The 23,958-nt window shown below is 39.2% G+C and overlaps 1 protein-coding gene across 1 annotated transcript in view; it reads right to left on the bottom strand.

Annotated features, from left to right (window-relative positions):
- Positions 1 to 3,146: 3,146 nt before the first annotated feature.
- SUZ12 (SUZ12 polycomb repressive complex 2 subunit) overlaps positions 3,147 to 23,958 on the bottom strand; it is a 51,190-nt gene continuing 30,378 nt past the window's right edge. The window contains exons 9-16 of the mRNA XM_077833341.1: positions 21,659 to 21,764; positions 16,033 to 16,210; positions 9,971 to 10,062; positions 9,543 to 9,686; positions 8,414 to 8,571; positions 7,438 to 7,636; positions 6,746 to 6,825; positions 3,147 to 5,571 (exon numbers count right to left, since the gene is read on the bottom strand). Of these exons, the coding sequence (XP_077689467.1) occupies positions 5,226 to 5,571; positions 6,746 to 6,825; positions 7,438 to 7,636; positions 8,414 to 8,571; positions 9,543 to 9,686; positions 9,971 to 10,062; positions 16,033 to 16,210; positions 21,659 to 21,764 (1,303 nt within the window). The 3' untranslated portion in view covers positions 3,147 to 5,225. The remainder of the gene's footprint in view (positions 5,572 to 6,745; positions 6,826 to 7,437; positions 7,637 to 8,413; positions 8,572 to 9,542; positions 9,687 to 9,970; positions 10,063 to 16,032; positions 16,211 to 21,658; positions 21,765 to 23,958) is intronic.

Here is a 23,958-nt window from a genome sequence, read left to right on the forward strand (position 1 = left end):
TGACAGTGGCCAATGCCAGGTGCTCCAGAGGGAATGAACAGAACAGGTAATCATCAATTGATCCATCCTGTCGCCCATTCCCATCTTCTGACAAACAGAGGCTAGGGACACCATCCCTGCTCATCCTGGCTAATAGCCACTGATGGACCTATCCTCCATGAATGTATCTAGTTCTTTTTTTTCCTGCAATGACGACCCCAAATATCCTTGCTGATCTGACAAATATAACCACTAGTTGCTAAACAAAACAGGATTCACTGAAGATTAAAGAATGGAATACACCACTTCATCCTACCAGCATTAATTTGGAAAATATTCTAAATGCTTCCCTCAGATTTGGTTGTCTTCATGAGCCTCAGGGCTGCCTCACGCTGTCCTTTCCTTAACTCAGCCATTTGTCCACCATCTTAGGAAGGGAAGGGGAGACAAACCTTTTCTGTCAAGAGTCCTTGCTTTTTGGTAATGTGCCCTATAATATTTCCAGGTTTTCAGGTCCTGGCCTCACACCACATCCAAGGCACCTACATTCAACCTCCACTTGAAAGAGCCGAACTCCTTAAACAAAGCACTCAGTCATCAGGACCAAACAAATTACATCCTCACGGCCGTCTCCAAGGACACAGGTTTTCAATCCAGATTGAAATTGACAACTTCTCTCCTTGTTCCACCAGTGCCAAGAAACAATTCCCCAATACTAGTCACTCAGGCTCTATTAGAGACTCCAAACAATAAATGCTTGCCACCCCAAACCTGTAAGGTTGAGGGTCCTGTACTATGATAAGGATACCTCACATACCATCACTGTACAGTTGGAGCCTTTCAAACTTGCAGTGTGCTCCTGGAAAAGCAGAAGGCTCTATAACCTGTAAATATAGGTTTGTTAGTTTAAGTACATAAAAGAATCCTTCAGACAGCCTTTTCAAACATACATCCTGAGATCTTGGTTGCATTAGTAGTAATGCACCTATCCATCCACTGACTTAAGTATGCAGTTTATTCCATTAATGTACAAGATAATGGCAGGTTTACTTCAAGTAACAATCCCAACTTTTCACAAATGCCCTGCCTTAACCAAACAGAATCTATCTTTAGATAACCTCCCTTGCCCCAGCCTGTGCACTTTTGGCACCGACATCACTATTTCAGACATCAAACAAGACTTGGAGCACTGACCAATAACTCCCAGGAGAAATTTAGTCTGAATTTAGACCAAAGTACATAGATGGTAGTAGTGCTTCATGCTCAACCTCAAGGAGAGAGCTTCTAAAATCTTCTCAAAATACAGACTGGCAGAAAGCTTCCAGACAGACACCATTACATTCATTTCACATCTTTGGATTGTCATAGCACCTTTAATTCTGAGGGACTTAATCTGTCAGCATCAAGGACTACTACTGACAGTACCCATCTCCTACCCCACAGATGGCAGCAAAGTACCAACCCCTAATCTTAAAACAAGGATCATGAGATCTATAATACACATGAGCAAAGGCAGACAGTTTAACGGCTAACTGAAAGGCACCACCTCCTTGGCTTTCTTAAAAGAATAAATGTGCATATCTGACAAATTGCAATCAAATTATGGTTTTAGGCTCTAGCTATCTTAAAGTAGCTGCTTGAACCTAAGCCAGACCCAAAAAAAGTATTAACCTATGTTTCATCTGAATTATTCTGAATGGGAAGAACAGGTTATTTTTCTTCATTGTCCACTGTTCAACAGCCACTAGACCGATGAACCTTATATCCATTTTAATAAGCATAGTTCAACTCCAGCTTTTTGGCTAGTAAAAAGGGCAGCCTAATCAGTTTTCAGAAGCTAGACAAGTCTCTTATGTACACTTTTCCTGGGGGAGTTAGATACATTCACAGTCCAAATTTTGATTGTTTTAGTTCAGGTCCAACTAAAGCACTTCTGGATCACAGAGTTCATACCAAGTAAACACTATTTTCAGACAAAGGAAAAACTAAGTCATAACTAAGGACCTGGAAGTCAGCATGAAATGTGTTAACTGGAATGTGGAAAGTACCAATACACAGATGAATACATACCAGTGGTATTCTTCAGATCTGACTGAAAGATCATGTCTGACTCAAAAGTCATTTTGCCTCAAATCATTGCCATTACATTACCTCACAACCAGTGTTCCCGCTAATTTTTTCCACCCATGTGCAGAATTAATTTTGTTATACCCATATTGAGGTGATGTGCACCATCAGTAGAAACCAAAACCCTAGATAGAATAAATATTTTGTTAAAAGTTACCATTGGGATAATTGCTCCAGCCAGGAGAGTTTAGGCATTTTAGAACTCACTACTCAAAAGAATTAAATGTAAGTGTAAGAGAAATAAAAATTATGAAATGCATAGACCAGTCAAAAACTAAAACACTTTGAAAGAAGTATCAAGAACACCACCACAAGTGTCAGAGAGAGACAGACAGAGACATTGCCCTTTTAAGTAGATCAGCATGTCCAGACACAGCAGCAACTGCCAACAAGCTCCCTCTGTCCTGAGCCCTGTTGCGTCTCCCCCAACCCCACTCTGTGGAGATGGGGTACAGGGATGGGGGCAGGGGGACACCCTGACATCAGTGCTCCCCTCCCTGCACAGCAAGCTAGAGGCTCCCAGGAGCAGCTCCAAGGCAGAGGGCAGGAGCAGCACAGCAATGGGGGGAGGGATCCCTGAAGTGCACGGCACTTGATAGCCTACTGGGCGGCCACACAGTTAGAGGGAACTTAGCTCATAACATATACACCATCTACCCCAAACACCCACCCTCAAAAAATGATGGAATAAAAACCTGTAACTGAAACAAAAAAATCTAGAGCGGATTTTTTTAAACCTTCAAAAGAGCAGAACCAGAGACTCCCTGAAGTCCATTAGGGATTTCATTACTGATTTTATGGGGACAGCACTCAGATAGCACAACGATGGGTCAGAGTATAAAACTTTAATATAGACAGGAGAATTGTAACAACCTGACAGATGGAGACTGTAGAGAATCCAAATTTGGTCAAAACTGAAAATGGAAGAGAAAGTTACATTGTTCAGAAAAGGTATTATTTGTGGCCTTTTTGCACGCACACAAAATGACTGGACAACAAGGGTGGCAGATTTTATATTACTGAACTTTATGTACAAAATCTGATTTCAAATAAACATTTAATGTAAAAACAAAGGTTCATTTAAACAACTGAACTTGCTTCTTTCTTTACATCTACTGTACCATTCAAATGCTTTTTAACCAGCTTACATGATTTCTTCAAAATTTCTCATTAAGGGTACATATAGAAAAGGCATCTTTATTATAAATAGAAAACAAAGGGATTTTTTCAGCTTTTATTATAAATTGACATGACATACAAAGTTTACTGGACAGAAGTAATTTCATTACTTTTTGGGGATCACCAACTTTTTGTGCAAACAATGCTAGCCTTCTTTTAAGCATTAAGAGCATAACTGCTTAAGAAATGACATAAGCAATAATTCTAGAACTACATCTCCCCTAAAATAATCTATTTTTTTTTTTTACATATGTGCACAGCTTTAGCAAATTAAAGCCAGAGAGAAATGCTTGATGTACTTACTACCCAGAGGCATAATTAGAGTTTGCTATAACTCAGAATTGACAAATCAGAGTTTGTAATGAAAGCTTCAGTTTCCCTCTTTCCTATTTTTACACAAAATCAGTGACTAAGAACTTAATACTGGATGACAAATCACATCCACACCATTAGTTAAATAGTCTCACAGTTAAACACATCTTAAGGACCATCAAAATCAGTATTTACATTTTATAAATTTCTGAAGACACCATTAGAAAGCTTATATATCCCTTAAACAAAATAGGGAAATGCATCTTATGGTGATGGAATGAAATAAAAAATTAAAAATACCTGTATTTACAGCAGCATTGTTCCTTTATAAATAAAGAATATGAAAAATGCAATATCTTAAGGATAATAAAAAATTGAGGTGATGTCACAACCACAGTGCTTGCTTGAATAAACCCTTCGGTGCTGATACTGTACCAGTAGTGAAACCACTTTCCATTGGAAAAAATCTGTAAACATATGCATAAAATGTGTTAACAGCAGTGCAAAACTGCTCAAATATATTTTAGTCAGCATCTTAGTATCTGTATTGAATACAATACATCACAGAATACTTGCATAAGAAGTGCAACACATTTTCTGGTCCAATTTTACAGTGCATTTTTCCTGAAGAGTGGTATCTCAAAAGCCCAAACTAAATCTATGGCCTGATCCTGCAGTCTATGTTCAGGCAAAACAGTATGCATAACTCCAACTGGAGTATTTATCAGAGTAATGACTGCATACTGACTGTAGACTCTGGGCCTTAGCATGGCACACTATGATGCAACCCTTTAAAAAAGAGTTAGACACCAGATAGTTCTTGTGTAGCTGTGTAAATGTGTAATAAAAATAGAAAGTAGCTAAATGTTCAAGTTTAAAATGGTACACTGGGCGATCAATACATCAGAATTACCCACAAAAAAAACAAACTGCCAGTAACCTCAAGAAGCCAAGATGGTACTTCACTGTGTCTGTAATGTGAAAAGCCAAGATCTTTCCAAACAGGCACAAGACAAAGAAGTGCTATGTTAAATTTGCAAACTTTTACAATTTTAGTGTAAAAAAATTATCAATTTGTGGTTTATGATGATCATAAATTGATAAATGATTCCAAAAAAAACAAGGATCAAGGTTAAACTTTAAATAATGATGCATATTTTCACAAAAAAGCTAACTGGAGTATTTCTAAATAAAAAAAGCAAATTGTATCCCAATCCCCTTTCAAATTGTATCCCAATGTTTCACAACTTCATGGTAGGAAAAACAGCCAGGTACAGATGCAAAAACCTTAATATAAAAAACTGTTTTACATATATTTAAATTATGTAAATTCAGTAGAGTTGATAAGATACTAATTACTAAAATTACAAAAAGATTTTTGTATTGCTCTTCATGCTCAAACTCCTAGAATATTGTCATTACATCACCAAAACTGATATACATGTAGTACTTGCATAATTAACTGAATAGGAACCTGTTGTAACAATATCCTTGTTGAAATCATTTATTTCCATCCAACAGTGCCTGTTTGGAACCTGTGTAATTTTTTGTTTAATTCTTTATAGAACTCATGCACCCTAGGAATGTCACTTCAATGTTTGTCCATTGAATGGCATTTGCCTTTTCCTTCAGAGCTTTTGTTTTTTACTCTGTTTTGTGACCCCTGAGACACTATCTGTTTCTGAAACTCTCTCTCTCGTGTTAGTTTCACTATATCCATTTGTTGTCCCACTTTGTTCTTCAGAAAACTCCTCATTTGTTGGGGTAGTTGATTCTCCTTTTTCTAACTTCTGCTGCATTTCTCGAAGCTTAGTAACAGCTTTGTCTATTGACATTATGCTAATGAGGTTAAAGTCATGCATGCTGACCAGATGAAGCATAAAATTTCTACATAAGTTCTTCTTAATTATTTTCTGTCCATAATTTTCAACAAACAGCATACAGGCATGATTCATTTGATTGTCAGCAATAAACCTGTCAAATTAAAAAACTGTCAGTATGGAAGTAAAACATTTCGGAAATCAAAAGCAATACAACATGTAGTTCACATCACTAATAGTAAATGTCACTATCAGAGCCTGGTAGCTTCTAGATATTAAAGCTTTCAAAATTTCCAGTGATTAATCTAAAATAGTAAGAAAATGCAAACACACTGTAGAACATTCCTCTTTTAAACTGATCTCCCTTTGAATAACTAAGATAACTCTGGATTTTAAGTGCTTTATATCTGTTTAGTGAATTACAAACAAATCAATTAAATCATGGTATAGACTTGTTGGATCAATTAGTTTCAGCATATGATGTCATCATTAGCATAAGTATGTACAGTTCTAAAATAAGTTATTTATGGGACTTATATTTAGGTTGCATCAAACCACAGGTGTACTTCATGATTCTGGGGTCATAATTGATGCAATACAGCTGTGGCCTTAGCTATAGAAGGTATTTGACTTGCTGGATTTATGTTTACACCAGATCAGATGTTTGGTTTTCCTTTCAACTTGGCTTTGAAAAATTAAGGCTAGAAAATAAACACATTAAGTGTAGAGAAAAATTCCTTTACACATGCTACACTGTTTAGCAAACGTAGTGTTTCTTAAGGTTATGTCTCATCCAAGACCCTGGGCAGCTCTGACTACTGAAGATTCTACTGGACTTTTTGCAAGAGAAGGGAGAGTTAGCATAGACATTTTGGCAAATTACAATTCAAGCAATACAAATCTGCCTACCTAAATTCCCTCTTCCAATTTCCATTGAATACAATGGTATGTTTACATCCTTTCTAAATGATGTTTGTGCACTAATAGTTGCTCCATTTCTCCCCAGAGCTGGTTGTAATTTAGTGCTAAGTGAGGCATTTCATGCAGTTTTAAAGTACTTCATGATCCCTCGAGGATCAAAAGGCATAATTAGAAATAGCATCCCAAATGCCCCAGCTTCCAGAAACTGCAATCAAAATGCAGGATTTAAATATCCTCTGACGGGTACTGTTCAAGATTGAGTATAGTGAGTAAAAAGGAAAGGAGGATCCACTACATTTAAAAGGTTAAACACATACAACTTAATTGTGTATTTTAAGTCAATTTTGATGCAGCAAAGAATGGTATAAAATAAGTCTATTCTAGTAAAAATTAAGAAACTATCATACCCGTGCTTCATAACATGTAGATTCCACAATTTCATCACTTCTTTCTCTCCTTCGTTAACATCAGAAAATTCTTCAATTTGCTGCAGTGAAAATATCAAACAAACATTAAAATCTCAAGGTTAACCAATACAGTACTTGTTCACTTTGAACTTCCTTTCCTGGTTTTCAATCACCTATATTTCACAGAAACAATTGCTCCTGTAAATTCATCAAAACACTCTTCAGTCAGGGTAGATCATGGTGTAGAACACAATGCAAAAACGTAATGTACAAGTCCTTTATTACTACATCCACATTTCCATATGTCTCCTGTTATCAACTGGTATTCCTGCACTAAATAGCAGCAACATATGAAAATGAAGGGAGCCTGTAAGATTATGTGAACTGCACTGGATTAGCAAGTGAGGACAGACTTCATGTTCACTTTAGTGCCTGCAGTTCAAATGGATAAACATTTAATGTTAGTGGTGGAACTCTAACTCAGGGCTTTAATCCCAAAGGCTAGGTGCCATCTGACGAGTCTAATAAGAGCAGGTATGTGTATATATACACACACCACTATTTGGATTTCTGACTGATGGAAAACTAACTCTGCTTAGCAAAATTGACAAATTGTTTTCTGGATAATTTTAATAAAACATAGGCAAGGAAAATTCATCTAAATATATCTTTGTACATAAAGAATAATTTACTGTAATAGTTTTCTCTCTCAGCCATTCAGGATCTTTTTCATCTTCACTGTCTACTTCCATTTCTTGTGGACGGAGAGGTAAACAGGTATCACTGTGGAAATATAACCGATTGTGTCCACTGCTGTATGTTCTTTGCTGTTCCACTTCTCCATCTTCAGATTCAAGAAATTCTGACATACTTGCTTTTGTACGCTTTGGCCTAATGAAATAAAAAAATTAACTAAGCATGTTAGTTTTCAGTTCTATCAGACTTCAGCTATGCAAACGCTAGTCACCAGTGGTACTAATTACTAATACTTGTCATTTTATTGAATTGTATATATTGTAGTTTGCAAATCTAATACAAAGGATTAAGCATAAAAACCACATTAGACCTCAGAGAATAAGTTATTGTGCAAGTATCTGCAAAATATAATTTAAGAGCGCAGTTACAGTCAGATTAAATAGAATACGAAAAATAACATTGTTACTTGACTGAACGTACACGAAGAGCAAGGTTTGTCATATCTGCTTGCTTCAGTAACAATACCCTTTTACTACTTTTTACTCCTGTTAGCATTTTAGAGCCAGTACATATAGAAGACTCAGCTGGATTTTTTTCTGTCTCACACAGATATGTGTTAACTATGCTCCAAATTCAAAATTATCATTACTGGTGAAGCACAAGACAAAGAACAAACCTTATCTTTCAGATCACAGGATGAGCTGGGTATGGCTACCTTTTTACTTAAAAAGTGAACAAATTTTATATGGAGTCACTGGTGATATTATCATCCCTCAATACCACTTTACAGGGTCACTTTTCAAAATACAACTGCTCATTCACTTTGAATATCTTTCCTGGTTTTCAAACAAACAGAGGAACAAATTGTACCCCCAAACCATGTGCAACTTTACAGAAACCAACGGGTATGTAAAGGCAGAGTTTGGTCCATGCAATATATCTAGACCACCACTTCACTTTGTATTCACCTACCTGCATACAAGGATGTGTGTGATAGGAGTTCTTTTGACTGGTCCATTGCGACTGAAGGCAAATCCAGGCTGACGATGAATATCCTGAGGATTTCCTGCATAGGAGCCATCATAACACTCATTGATAGAAACGTCTATCCTAGCACCTTTTGGATGATACTGTAACAAATAATGGTAAATATATTTAGCATAGTAAAGGAAAGTCACTATTGTAACAGGATTTATCCCCCATTTCTCAATCCCTCAAGGAGTTTTAGAACAGTGACTCTTCAAATTCAAAATGCCTTACAAAAAATCATTGCATCCATAGTATCCAATCTCATGTGATTCTAGTTTCCTCTTCCTTCCCCAGAGATAGCCAGACAACTTAAGTAATAATTTTTCCTTTAGATGCAAATAAAGGACTCTTCATCCTGGATGCTTCATTCTCATCGTTTTCATCCAAGAATTTTAATACAAAACCATCAGTTTGATTTGAAAAACTCAATAAAAGTAACAAGTTTAAAAATTAATATTCAGAAGCTCACAAATACAGAAGTGATTCAGAGTGCCTCAAAAGTTTTTATGAATCCTGGCAGTCCTTGCCCTATATTCTAACCAGATTTCCAAGTGCTGAAGCTACAGTATGGACATGATATAGACAAAAAGAGGAAACAGGAATCTTAAATGTTTAAAATGAAGGAAATCAGAAATAAATCTAATGATTTGAAAACCACTAAAACAATGCATTGGAAAGGAAACACTTAAGTAATCTTTCGCATACAGTCCCTTACTAAAGGAAGTAAAATTAACAGGACTTGGAATTGTTAACTGCTTCCTAAAGTCTCTGGAAATTCTCGATTTTAAATCTAAATTACTGACTACATCATACAAATGAATACATAGTATCAAAAGACAACTACAGTGAGAAGAAAAATATTCTAAACTGAAGTGATTCTAATGTACTGTCAAAGATTAAGTCAATTTTGGGGAGCAGGGGGAGAATCTCTTGGGGCCCAATTTTGGCTTCACATAACAGGGAGCTGACCCTTACTATACGACTTACAACAGAATGGCAATGATGTCACTGTATCATACAGTATCTATGACCGACTGTTTCATACTGATAACTGTCAAGTAAGATTACTTACAACATAATTAAAAATAAATCTGCTGTGACAAAGCTTAAGATGTTTGAGTAAACTATAAAGTTTGCGGCAGTTCAACGTGCACCATGGGCAGTGCAAGTCATCTCTGGCTTCAGTCTGCTGTCTTGTATTGTTGTTATACAGGAACTGATGCAAACAAAAAAAAGGTTGGTATTAGCATTATCTGAAATCTTTCATTTATTAGTCCCCCACCCTCAAAACCCAGCATGCACACATATTCCCTATGGGAATGATCTAGGGGGAAGTACTATTCTGCTGAAGCACCAACTGGGACAGTGCTGCAGATATAGCTAAAAATTCCTCCTCTTTCACACAGATGGGAAAAAACTGCATAAAGATCAGGCCTGAACATTTAAATTCTATAACACTATGTACTCCTCCATTCTTAATGGTATTAAAACTTTCAATACCTGGTAAAATATTCGTAATTTTTGTCGAGGTTCATTTAAAACATCTCTCTCTTTTCTTGTTTGTAGGTCTGTTGGCAAGGATTCTTTCACAGCTACAAAAAGAACATATGTATAAAGACGCACACGTCTGTTTAGTGTGATGGGAAAAGGACATTGTTTCTCACCTGAATATAGCAGCTCTATGAAGGGTTCCCTCATTCTGGAGGGAATGAGCTACTTTGGTGTACTCTGAGTTGGGTAGCTCACCAAACAACGAGTCTTGATGCTCAGCTTCCTTCTCAAATCTATAGTTACAACTATCATTTAAACACCAAGTGGCTCTCCAGATTGGGGGAACCCTTCAGATTACCTGAACATTTCAAGTTTAGAACAATGTTCTCTTTTCTGGTCAGGGCTTCTCTGTTTAAATTAAGATATTTCTTTAGTAATAGTCAAAACAGACCTGGGTGGGAAACACTGAAAAATATAGCTTCAGATGACTTCACTCAGAACACATTGCCTAAATTCAATTTCAAAGATTTCTTAAGTCAGACAAGAGAACACACAGTATCAAATGCAGCTATAATGTAAACAACAAGTATTTAATTTAGAATTTTTGCCTGAAATCAAACTTTTTTGGTTAATATTAGGGCCAAGTTTTGGTGTCACATAAGCATATAACAATTCCTTAGTTGACAGTGCGATTCAAACATCAAATAGGTGCTTGGCAGACAGTCTCTACCAACAGCCTCCCTTTTAGCCCACTATGGTCATTCCTTTCATTCAGCAGTAACATCGTGTCCACGAGGCAAGTTACTAATAGTAAGCCAGAAAAATTAAATGCAATATGTAGACTCAAATGGAGGTCAGAGACAAGAGAGACTTAAGTACACAACTTGATCCTTAAAGTCTACCCACTAAGAAGTGAGACCAATTATGAAACCTACTTGCCTCTGAATGGTCAACAAAATGGGTCAAAATTAGTCTCTAGCCACTAAATATAGAATCTCAATTTTCAAGCTGTTTACAAAATGCAGACACGCCGCACTGAAGATTTTATGAACAGGTGAAAATTTGCATACCAACATAAAAGCAAGAAGAGGACCTACACCCCTTGTTCTTTGTACCATCTACTCCTGGGTAGTAAGCTATGGGCTTTCTTCTGGTTTTCAGGATTTAGCAGAGGGTCAAAGCCAATCTTCTGAAAGGTTTTACTGTCTTAGAGAGAGATTCTTTAACAAGTCTGCCTTAGGAAGTCTGCCAGGAGCACAGCTGACAACATTCAGAGCATATTTATCTTCCGGAAAGCTGTATCGGATCCTGTCCTTTGATGCCTGGGTTCCACAACAGACCATCCCAACCTGCAGATGTCATAACCAGGTATTTTCTGTGCATCTTCACTTCTCAGCACTCAGGAAATAAGATGTAGATATTAGAAACTTCCTCCACTATAAAAACAACAACTTGGTCCAAAGTCCTGGGATATGAATCTATTGCAGAATCTTGATAGTTTTGTTTTTGATAAATACACCTTCAAGGTTGTTTATTGCTTGCAGATTGCTTTGGACCACCTTCCCTGGTGGGATCTCTCATCTGGGAGAATATGCTCTTTGGTGAGCCAGCCTGCTTGATAAGCTGCTCTGATGGAAGACAAATTAGTAATGCGGCTTTTCTGGCCAACAACCTGCTCCTTATCTCTCTGTTCATTTCTGCAGTCAACTGCTACTCTGCTCAACAATTCCACCATTAGCCAAGTCCGGAGAAACAGTGGACCACCAGGAGACCTGGCATGGAGAAGCAATAAGAAGTGGAACTTTGCCAGTAGAGGAGAAATTCGACTTCCTCCTGAGGACTTCCTCTACTGGGACTTACCCAAGTTTATCTGGGCTAAATTAGCAGTCCCTATTTCCAAAGTCATGAAGTAGCTCCTATCCCATCTCTAATCCCTAGTTTGGGTGGAGGATTAATCAAATGGATCTGGCACCAGGAAGGCCTTACTGAGGACAGCATCATTTCAGTACTTTATTCTGGACAGCATCTCAGATTCCTGGAAGGTGCAGCTGCCATTCTAAGTATGGCTGAGGAAGTTAAGGTTCATCCTGTGAAGGATGGGTATGGACTTCTGGAGAGCTGGGCACAGATGCTGTTGCTGATTGGTGTCTGCATTACTACACAGACGACCTGAAGTAGTTAAATGAATTCCCATCCCCTGGAAGAAGCTGTATAGAGGCAGGGGCCACTTGTGACCCATGTAGTTTATTACTGTATAACACAATAGTTGGGCAAATTATAAAAACGTGCACTTATTGGAAACAAGTGGCCACAAAACAGACCTTCTCCCGTTATTACCTCCAGCCACAAACAGCTACTATTCCAATGGACCAAAATCAGCAAACAAGACAGATTCAATTAATGCATCTTGCACTACCATTCTAAAGGCATCAGACTTTAGCAAACTAGAAGAAGAAACTCCAGAACAGAGAGGACTCTCTAAAGAGAATAACTGCCTCCTTCAACCTCTAGGAATTAAATCCTGGAGGACAGAACAACTGCATTCCAGCTAAAACCTATGAGTGACACTGGAAGTTTCCAAGCCAGTTAAGATTTTATAAATAAACACCCTGAAGTGAATCAGGTGCTAGTGTAGAAACTAGATGTTGTGGCTGTGCCAGTCCAAGCAACCTAAAATGCAGATTACTGAATTTTGTATAACTTAAAGTTGAGTGACCTTTAAGTCTCACCTTAACCAAAATATATGACAATTTTCCAACATGGAGGTTGAAAAGGCATGAACTGTGTTTAGATCTGAATCAAGGAACAGCTTACAATATCTGGGCTAGCCACTGCTGTCACCCAGGAATCCAAGCACTGGATTCAATGAAATCCTGAAACTGCAAACCATTAAGACTAAGGCAGGAGACCAACACCCAGTCAGTTTTAAAGGCTCTCCCTATCTACTATCAAAAACTGCCTGTCTCCAGGGACTGAATTTACAATTAGATTTTATCCTGTAGCTTTTGAGCTAGGCTCTGGAAAAGCAAGAAAATGGCTTCCTGATCCAGCTGAACATAACACACACACTAACAGCACTACAGTCCTTTAGATGACAAAATCAGGGATGTACCAATTAAGATAGAGAGCCTGTTCAGGATTTTTTTAAACATTCCTCCAGACATTGTACTATTATCGGATTGCATTCTACCTGCTGAGTATGTACTTTAAGTATTGAAGTTTCTTCAGTTGTCAGCATTGCAGGAAACAAGTGATCAAATAAGAATCAAGTTGCTTGGTAATACAAATTAAGCTCCAGGAGCTGGAACTGGTTAGTAATCTGTATGTTTGACATATCTAATCCAGTACATATTTCACAGACACGATAAATCACTTACAACTGCTACACCTTTCACACTAAGGATGTTTGTGTGTTTCCACCACACACACTTTAAAATGTTTTAAATTTAACTAGTGTCTCAGTAACTCAGGATGTGTCTACCTTACAAGCACTGCAGCACCACTGTAGACACTTATTGCAGTAACAGAAGTGGTTTTTCTATTGCTGTAGTAAAGTACCCCCCCACCTCACTTCCCGACAGGCGGTAGGTACATCAGGACTTGGGTCATCTTAACTATGTCTCTCAGTGGTATGAATTTTTCACACCCAGGTGACATAGCTATGTTTTAGGTGTAGACCAGACCTCAGTTTTCAAAGAATGCTTAACACTAGTGTAAAGTACGTTTCTTGTAAGTAATCTACCAATTTACTCATATCTTGAAAATCTGAATAGATTTGCAAGATTTCAACAATGATGCTTAAAAGCGAGGCTTATTACATGAGTAAAAGGTACATTTTTCTATTTTTAAGTTTTACTATCTTTAACTGAGAAATGTCTTTTTTGAAAAGAGTGCAATGTCATTTTCATACCTTACGTCCAACACTATAGCTATGACAGGTGCCTGTATTAATCCCTTTTACAAGGGGTTTCTAATATAGCCACTATAATTCTCAATGCAAATCCAGTCTAGGTATAATTTTACATGCAACAAAAATACACTTTCAAAAATGACCCACTTACAAATTTAGGTGACAGCTTTTAAATAGGTACTGAAGACATCTCTTTAGGCTTGTGTATATTTTGCCATTTTATTTTTATGTATAGGCATTTCAATAGTGCTCATCAAAATACTAGTTCATATAAATTAAACCAATTTTACTATGCCAGATGACTGAAAAAAATGTCTAATTTAGGTATGCAGCGAATATCAATAGGTTATGATAAAACAGGCCTCTGAAGACGTAGTGGGCCAGATTATACTAACACAAAAGTGACTTAAATGTCTATTTGCACAATAGCACCAACATCTGTATATAAAAACCCAACTGTTCCACTAATACTGCATTGAGTAAAAAAGATTCAAGATTAATTAAATGCAAAAATAGAAAATTAATACTATCATTTAAAAAAATTTTAATTACAGTAATCCATTAAAGTCTTCAATTCTATTATAAATTAAAATGGGAATGAAACAGTGAACATTTCAACAAGTCATTTTCCTAACTGAAGCATTCTGAACGAACATTAAATGAATTTGAAAAGAGCACTCTATCCAATATTGCTTGACTTTAATGACATTTGATGCAGTGATGAAGAAAACATTTTAAACACTGACATTGTTACAGTTTGAATCTAGACTCCCAAACCGTTACAGGAAGACCTTACAGTAAACGCTAACAGGTTAATGAAGGGGGGAAAAAAGAAAGTGTCAAGAGAAAATTTATTTAACCAAAATGGAAAGACAGAACAAAGTTTGAAAGATTTTGAGTATCTAGAGCTCTGATCCTTAGAATTACTAACTCTTCCAGTAACAGGTTGCTGAGGAGAAAGATGGTCAAAAGAAGCAGTTCAACAACAAAAACACAAAAATCTGAGTATTAAAGCTTCACATATATTCTATGAATACTAATTTACCTCAGACAATTACAAATGACTAAGTCAGCTTTGTTCTAATTTACCAACAGGACACCAGTACACAGTTTTACCGCGGAGCATAATGGGTAGAAATTGGAGCTATTCAGCTCCTGTGAAGGCTGAGTTAGTACAATTTTCAGAACTCCTCTTTCATGTAGATGGAAAGTACAAGTCTGATATTCTAAGAGTAAGTAATTTCCATCAGCTAGTCAAATGCAAAATCTCAAGAGCAAAAAGGTCAAAAAGTTGAACACCCTGACAAGAAACTCATCTTACTTGAATAGTACATGTATTTTAGGTTTACAATACACTATATCAATTACACATCAAGGAGATCATTACCAGTTCAATACCATTCCCAGACAATATAAAAATTAGCTCTAGAGATTACAAAATCTCTATATTCTGATGAATGCCAAATGACAAACATCTGTCTCTTAAACTTTTATCAAAATGTATTCTGACTTAAAACGCCAACTATTTCAGACAGTGTTTTTCCACTATGTTAGAAACAACTGGTTAATGTTACACAATTGTCATATGAATGCCAAATTTTGGCCTAATAGGATCATTTTCACCATAATGCATGAGTTGGATGAAATTTCAATTAATAAATTAAATTAGAAAGATGAAGGCAATCTAGGAAAGCAGAAAATCCTAGAAAAAGTATCCTTAGATCCTACCATTACCTTTCCGAAGACTTACATCAGATCAGTATTTAAGATAAGCTTTTATCTATCTGCTTATGAATATTTAAACTGATCTCACCTGCTAGTCTTAAAATAAACTTATGGGAAATTATTCCATGTTCTGCTTACTTTAAAATTCCATTTAAAAAAATCTTCAGTAAAAGCAATGAAAATATAATACTCCTACAAAAAATAAATTAGGAAAACCAGTACATTCACCATTTGTTTCAGCTGCAGTGGTTTTACATAATCTTTTATAGCTCCACTGGTGTAACAAGGGACCTCACAGGTTTGTTTTTCAATTTAGTAATACAGCAATGAGGAATTTTTGAAGTGGGCATTTCAGTGTAGAAGAGCTCAAAGAGATTGTTAAAGAGGAAAAAAAAGTCAGTGTTCCCAAAACATGAGAACTTGGGTGTTCACTTACCTATAGTCTGAGCAGGTTTAACAGAAGTAGGCTTGTTTTCTTGAGGGAGACTTTCTGAATTTCGTGTTGCAAGAGGTTTGGCTATAGGAGCTGTAGATTTATCATTTGTATCTCCTGTCCAACGAAGGGTAAACTGAAGTGTAGGTCCCTGAGAAAATGTTTCAAATGGAGGTAACCTCTGTGGGGGAAAACAAAAGAGCCACCATGTTTTTACTTGGGAAAACACTGAAATTACTTCGAATGAAAAAGCTTTTATGGGGTGAAGTGACACTTTTTTCCCCAACAAATCAAAATGTACAAGTGGCTTTTGATCATAATTGTAATCGTTCTCTAAATTTAGACTCTTGTACTCTCAAGATAGGCATTTAAAAAAGTTTAAATTTAAAAATGCTAACACTAAGGGACAAATTGTAACTCTCCTTCCCTGTCTCCTCGTACACTGGTTAGCAGTTACTCACATGGAAAGTTCTTGACCTCAATGGGCTTACTTGTGTGAATAACTGCTCATCAATATAAGCGAGGGCCCAAAAGTCCATGATCACCAATCTTCTTATGATTGTGTTTTTATGCTCCAGCTTGTTTTTCTAGAAGTTCTCTTTGTCCTTTTTTTTTTAAATGTATTGTTTACTATTTTCCTTTTGGACCATATTCTTCTAGGTCTGCCCGAGTCAAATGTAATATATAACCGATTTTTCAAATTAATGTGGCACTGAGATGAAACACCACGTGCCATAAAAACAGTTACCTACCTTCTCATAACTGTTCTTTGAGATGAGTTGCTCATGTCAATTCCAAGTAGGCATATGCATGCCGCATGCACAGTTGTTGTAATGTTTTTCTCCTAGCGGTACCTGTTGGGTCAGGCCTGGAGTCACATCTTCATGGCGCTGCATATAGGTCCCTGCTGACCCACCGCCTCCTCAGTTCCTTCTTGCTGGAGGCTCCAACAGAGGGGCAAGCGGGTGTGTCTTGGAACGGATATGGGCAACACATCTTGAAGAGCAGTTACAAGAAGGTAGGTAACCATTTTTTTCTTATTCGAGAGCTTGCTCATGTCGATTCCAAGTAGGTGACTCCCAAGCAGACCATCGGATGAGGGATTGGAGCTCACAGATTCGCTAACTGAAGCACCGGTCTGCCGAAAGCTGCATCATTCCTGGCATGCTGGCATAATGCAAAGTGAATGCGTGGACTGAGGACCAGGTCACTGCCCTTTAAATCTCCTGTACAGGGACTTGTGCCAGGAAAGTGGCCGAGGAGGCCTGCACCCATGTAGAATACACTGTTAGTGTCAGAGCTGGCACTTTTGCCAGGTTGTAACACGCCCAAATGCAGGATGTAATCCATGACAAAATTCTTTGGGATGATACAGGGAGGCCCTTCATCCTGTCTGCTTTGGCAATGAAGAGCTGGTTAGACTTCCAGAACAGTTTTGTCCTTTCAACATAGGAGGCCAAAGCCCGCTTCACATCTAGGGAATGGAGTCTTTGTTCCCCGCTGGTGACGTGTTGCTTAGGGTAAAACACCAGAAGGAAAACGTCCTGACTTATGTGAAACTGAGATACCACCTTTGGCAGAAAGGCTGAATGAGGCTGCAACTGGACCTTGTCTTTGTAGAAGACCGCGTATGGAGGTTCAGATGGCAATAACTTCACCCAGGAGGGTGTCTGAGATCAAAGCCTTGACACCAGGAATGCTACTCTCCATGAGAGGTAGAAGAGTGAGCATGTTGCTAAGGGCTCAAAGGGAGATCCCGTTAAATTGGAGAGCACCAGGTTAAGATCCCATGCTAGTACTAGATGACTGACTGGAGGGTATAACCTCTCCAGACCCATGACAAAACGGCCTACCATCGGGCTAGCGAAGACTGATTGACGGTCCACCCCTGAGTGGAACGGCAAGGTGTGCTAGGTGAACCTCTAAGGATGACACTTCCAGACCTCACTGCTTCAAGTGCAACAGATAGTTTAAGATGGAGGGTATTGATACTTGAGTCAGAGACGTTCCCCTTTGCATCACCCAAATGGAAAAATCTCTTCCACTTAGCTAAGTAAGTGGCTCTAGTGTACGGCTTTTGGCTGCTGAGGAGGACCTCCCTGACAGGTTCAGCGCACACCAACTTATGGCATTTAGCCATGAAGCTTCCATGCTATGAGTCGGATAGACTCGAGGTTGGGGTGCTGGAGGCGACTGTGGTCTTGGGTGATGAGATCCAGCACCAACAGCAGGGTGATCGGAGCGGCTACTGACAGTTCCCGGAGTGATGTGTACCAGCGTTGGCGGGGGTAGGCAGGTGCTATCAGAATGACTGACACCCTGTCCCTTCTGATCTTGAGCAAGACCTTGTGAACAAGTGGGAAAGCATAGAACAAATGGTCCTTCTAGAGGAGGAGAAACGCGTCCGCAGTCAAGCCCGGGCTGTGATTCAGGATGGAGCAAAACTGTTGACACTTCCTGTTCATTTTCGTCACAAACAGGTCCACCTGGGGAACTCCCCACAATTGGAAAATGCCGTTCACAATGTCCAAGCAGCTCGACCACTCACGGCCATGGAAGGATCTGCTGAGCTGGTCCCCGCCAGCTTGCTCTGGGATCCCAGAAGGTAAGACGCCTTTAGGTGTATTGAGTGAGCTATGCAGAAGGCAGAAGTCCCACAGCTTGAGGGCTTCTTAGTTTAGGGGAGAGGAGCGTGCTCCACCCTGTCTGTTTCTATGAAACATCGCTGTTGAACTGTCCATTCTGATTAATACACACCTGCCCTCCAGGTGGGATTGGAAGGTTTGACAGGCTAAGTGAACCGCCCTCAACTCTCTGACATTGATACGGAGCAAGAGTTCTGTTTGGGACCAGAGGCCTTGCATCCTGAGTTCACCTAGATGCGCATCCCACCCCAATGCTAAAACATCTGTGACTAGCGACATCGCTGGTTGCGGTCTAGAGAAGGGCACTCTTGCACAAACTGTCTGAGGGTTGAGCCACCACAGCTGAGATTCAACAACCTGAGAAGGAAGCAAGATTACCTTGTCCAAACTGTCTCTGTTTGGGCGGTATACTGAAGCCAGCCAGGCCTGAAGGGCTCTGAGCCGCAGCCTTGCGTGCTGGACTACGGATGTGCAAGCAGCCATGTGACCGAGCAGCTTCAAGCAGCTCTGTCATCGGTGTGGTGGGGAAAAAATGGAAGTCCTCTATAGTGGAGCACATGGTCTGGAAGCACGACTCTGGCAGAAACGGCCTGGCTTGGGTGGAGTCTAGCACAACTCCTATAAGCTCTATCCTCTGGGCTGGGGATAGGGTGAACATGGGCACATTTAGCAATAGCTCCAGACTGTCAAAGCTCAATTGTATTAGATGTACATGTGCATCTACTGGAGCCCTGGGGCGGCCCTCAACAAGCCAGTTTTCAACATATGGGAACCCCTGCACCTGCTGTCTCTGTAGGAAGGCGGCCACGACTGTCATGCACTTGATGAACACCCGAGGGGCTGCTGACAAGCCAAAGGGAAGGACTGTAAACTGGTAATGGCTATGATTCACTATGAACCTGAGAAAGAGTTTGTGGGACGGAACTATTGATATGTAGAAGTATACATCCTTCAAGTCGAGGGTAGCACACCAGTCCCCTGAATCCAGGGATGGAATGATGGTGGCCAAAAAGACCATGCGGAACTTCAGTTTCTTCCTGAATCTGTTGAGGCCTCACAGATCGAGAATGTGTCTGAGATCCCCTTTGACTTTGGGGATTAAGAAATATTGGGAGTAAAAACCCTTGCCTCATAGCTCCTGAGGGACCTCCTCTACTGCTCCTGCAGCTAGGAGCACTTGCACCTCCTGCATAAGAAGTTGGAGCCAGGAAGGGAAAAGCAGAACTGGAGAGAATATCCCATGTCTACCATGTGGAGAACGCAGCAGTCTGAGGTTATCTGGGCCCACACACGATACAAGTGGGGACAGATGGTTCAGACAACAGGGGGAAGATCCAGTGACTGGAATGGTGCCCCCTCCCCTCAGCACACCCTCAAAAGGCATGCTTGGAGCCAGAGGACTGCCTCACTGAGCCCTGGCCCTGATTGGGCAGCAAATGGGGAGGCTTGCATCTGTTATTCATGCCCCGCTTCCTGGAGAAGTCCTACCTAGGCTAGGGAGGGTAGAAACACGGAGGAGACTGAGGCTTAAAATGCTTTCTCTGGGTAGCAGGAGTGTGCAGGCCCAGGGACTTCAATGTTACCCTTGAATCCTTTAGGCTACGGAGTTTTGAGTCCGCCTGCTCTGAAAATAACCCCAACCCATTAAAAGGGCAGGTCTCGTATTGTCTGCTGGATCTCTGGGGGGAGGCCCAAGACTTGAAGCCCTTGAACTTCTCCTCATTGTGATGGCGGAGGATATGGTCAATGTGGCCATGTCCACCACGTCCAGGGAGGCCTGTAAGGAGGTCTGTGCCGCTGCCTTTCCCTCCTCCACCACAGCTGCAAATTCTGGTCTAGAGTCTGCAGGGATCAGCTCCTTAAACTTCATCATGGCATTCCATGAATTGAAGTTGTATCAGCTCAAGACTGTTTGCTGGTTAGTAATTTGAAGATGGAGCCCCCTGTGGAGTACACCGTCCTTCTGAAGAGGTCCAGCTTTTTTGAGTCCATGGATTTTGGGGTTGAGCCCTGCTTCCTGTCTCTCTCTTTCATTCACAGCAGCTACCACTAGCAACCCTGGCTGTGGATGAGTAAACAGGTATTTGTACCCTTTTGAAGGTACTAAATATTACCTTTCTACCCCCTTAGCTGTAGGGGGTATAGAGGCAGGAGTCTACCACAAGGTCTTAGTGGTGGTCTGGATAGTTTTTATGAGGGGTAATGCTACCCTAAAGGGCCCCTTGGGAGCTAGGATGTCCACCAGGGCGTACACTGACTCGACCACCTCCTCGGCATGTAGCCCCAAGTTTTGAGCAGGTCCCATACGGTTTATATCCTTGGGATCAAGGCATACCCCAAGCGGGGAACGAACTGGGGTGGAACCCCTAAATACAAACTAACTACAACTAAAACTAACTAACTCTTTACAGATTGAAGATACAAAAATCACTAGGGGAAATGCTTGCCGAAGCAAGAAAGACCCTTAGCTCCAACAACCATCGCTGGCGGAAGGAAGGAAATGAGGCGGCGGTGGGTTGGCAGGGACCTATATGTGGCGCCATAAAGGCATGGCTCAAGGGGGCACCCAGGCTGACCTCACAGGTACTGCTAGGGGAAAAACCTTCCAACGACTGTGAACACAGCACGCACACACTTACTTGGAATCGAAACGAGCAAGCATTCAAAGAAATGGAGAATTTCTACACAAGTTTAGTTTGTGTAGTGACCTTAATTTTACTGTAGTTAGAGTATTATTGAATATTTGTATTGTGGCAATGCTTAAGAGCCTCAGTCACAGACCAGGACCCCACTGTGCTTGGAGCTGTACAAACAGAAAGGATTCCTTCCCCAAGAAGCTTACAATTTAAGTACAAGAGACAATAGATGATACAGACAGAGGAATACAAGTGAACAATAGAACAACATAGGTCAGTGTGATCAGCAGTGATCTCAGCAGCTTAACTGTTAAGTTTTGTGTAGACTAATGGGACAATGGTCCATACCTTCCCATCGAGTATAGTTTCCCATGTTGCTCTTTTCTTGCTAATTGGGCACTCTTCCATTTCCTGCATGGCTACTTCATATTCCCCATCCAGAAGCTGCAAGCGCCTGTACACACAAAGTAACATTTTATTCACTGTTTTTAAAATGTCAAATATATTTCAATGGAACTTACACATACAAAATCTCTCAAAGTAGTTCATTTGCATGAAACTAATGCAACCCCCCCGATAGAAGTGTATTTGACAACACAGCCTGCATCTCAGCTAAAACAAAAACTGATGAAAATGGGACACCTAGTAACAAAGTATGACAAAAAAATCCTAGAGAGAATACCACATGTGATACGAGAAAATAAATGTTAAATACAAAATGAATGCAATGATGAGAATCTTCGTGTAAATGAAAAACCTATTGACCAAATGTCATCAAAAAATACCCAAATTATCCATGTTCTAATACTTCCAGTCAACAAACCAATATACCAGGATATCAGATCAGGACTCCTAAGACTGAAGAATTTGTCCCACTCACCACCATTGCCATTTTCAGAAGCCATCTTTCAAAGACAGTTGGTTTAATGAATGAAGTTCTCAAAAAACTTCACAACACACCTTTGTCTCCACTGCAACAGACAATTCAAGCACGATACTGTGCTTTTTCACTTCTGTCCAGATATTGACAATGTAAGTAAGGACAATGCCAAAGCATATGCATTAGATAATCTGTATAAACATTTCATCTCAAACATGATTATTCTCAAGTCAGCCATGCAAGCTCGGCTGCTAAGATTTCTACAGAAAAATATTTAATTAAGTTCGCTGTCACTCATGTTGAACACCATGGAGGAGCAACACAGAAGTGACTAGGAAGTACAATTTTAAGTCATATACTAGAAAATGTTTAATGGCAGCACAAGTTTCTATGTCACTTCTGAAGGTATACAGAAACACCAACTAAAGGTTGTCAACATGGGATGTTACTGCACAGCAAGCCAGAAAATGAATCTACAGCAAACTAGCTTGCTGCATAGTGAAGTCCCACACTCCGCTCTGACTTACTACACTTTACAAGTAGTAGCCAAACCACATTAACGCCCCATGTAGACAAGCCCTTAGTATTCTGTAATGTCAAAATACAATCCCATGAGCTCACTTCCTAGCAAGATGTTATATTTTGCTTTTCAGGGCACTATTATTTTACTAGCCACATTCCAATTCCTATCAAGAGCTCATAAAGTTGCAAATGCATACTCCATGTCAGAAAGAAACAAACTTACAAAATTGCTTGCTAAATAGTTAAGTGCTACTTCAGTTTATCCAAACTATTTTATCAGTATTCGATATAAGAATCATGCCTTGCAGGAAAACAGTACTGCCTATATTTTTAGATGTCTCAGCAGGTGATACTGTAATAGTTGCTTATTGACTTGGAAGAGCCTTACCTTTTGCCTTTAGATAAGAAACATGGTTTACCATAGTGGAAGAATTTCAACAGTCTAAAGTTATAAACGTAACAAAGACCTATTTGTTTTGCTTCTTGATGGCATTTGGTAAACCGCGAAATGATCCATCATTACTCCATTCAGAAAATGGAAAGAGGTTTAGAAGAAAAAAAAGAAAACATGCACAGAAAGAAAAAAGAAAGGAGACTAACAGGGAATATATCTGAAATCTGAAATCCCAACTGGAGGACTGAGTCTTAAATATTTGCCTATTCTGGATACTCTGCCCCAAACACTGATTAAAAAAATACTTGCCTCAAATGATTAATATAAATGATTGTGTTTTTATGGAAAATTTAAAAGGAAGTGTAGTTGCGAAAACTGGCAACTCAGACAATGAAGAATGATATTAATGAAATAGAAAGCATCTTTGAAGTGGGAAACATGTTTTCTTTCATAATTTGAATTTGCTGAAACTGAAAAAGATGTTTACCAAGCTGAATTTTGAACTTTATGGTAAATAAAAACAAAAGAAAATAGCTAACCATTTGTAACTTAGAAAAATAAGTAGAAAGTAAAGAGGTACTAAATATGAAATACGTTTGTAATTTGGAATACTGTGCTATCAGAAAACACAGGGAACAATCTCTGTTGAAGTTCATACTCTACTTCCTCTGGTCACTTGATATGCACTTGAATTTTGTTGATTTTGCAGTAAAGATGATATTTAAGATTAATTTAACTACTTTTCAGATATTTTTGATATGTGATGGAGTTAAATGCACTGCTATGCATTTTAGACAAAATATCATACATAACATATGATACAGTTAATTTATATTTTTGAAAGAGGAGAAC

Source organism: Eretmochelys imbricata, chromosome 14 (genome assembly GCF_965152235.1).
Source record: "Eretmochelys imbricata isolate rEreImb1 chromosome 14, rEreImb1.hap1, whole genome shotgun sequence".
Classification (NCBI taxonomy): Eukaryota; Metazoa; Chordata; order Testudines; family Cheloniidae; genus Eretmochelys; species Eretmochelys imbricata.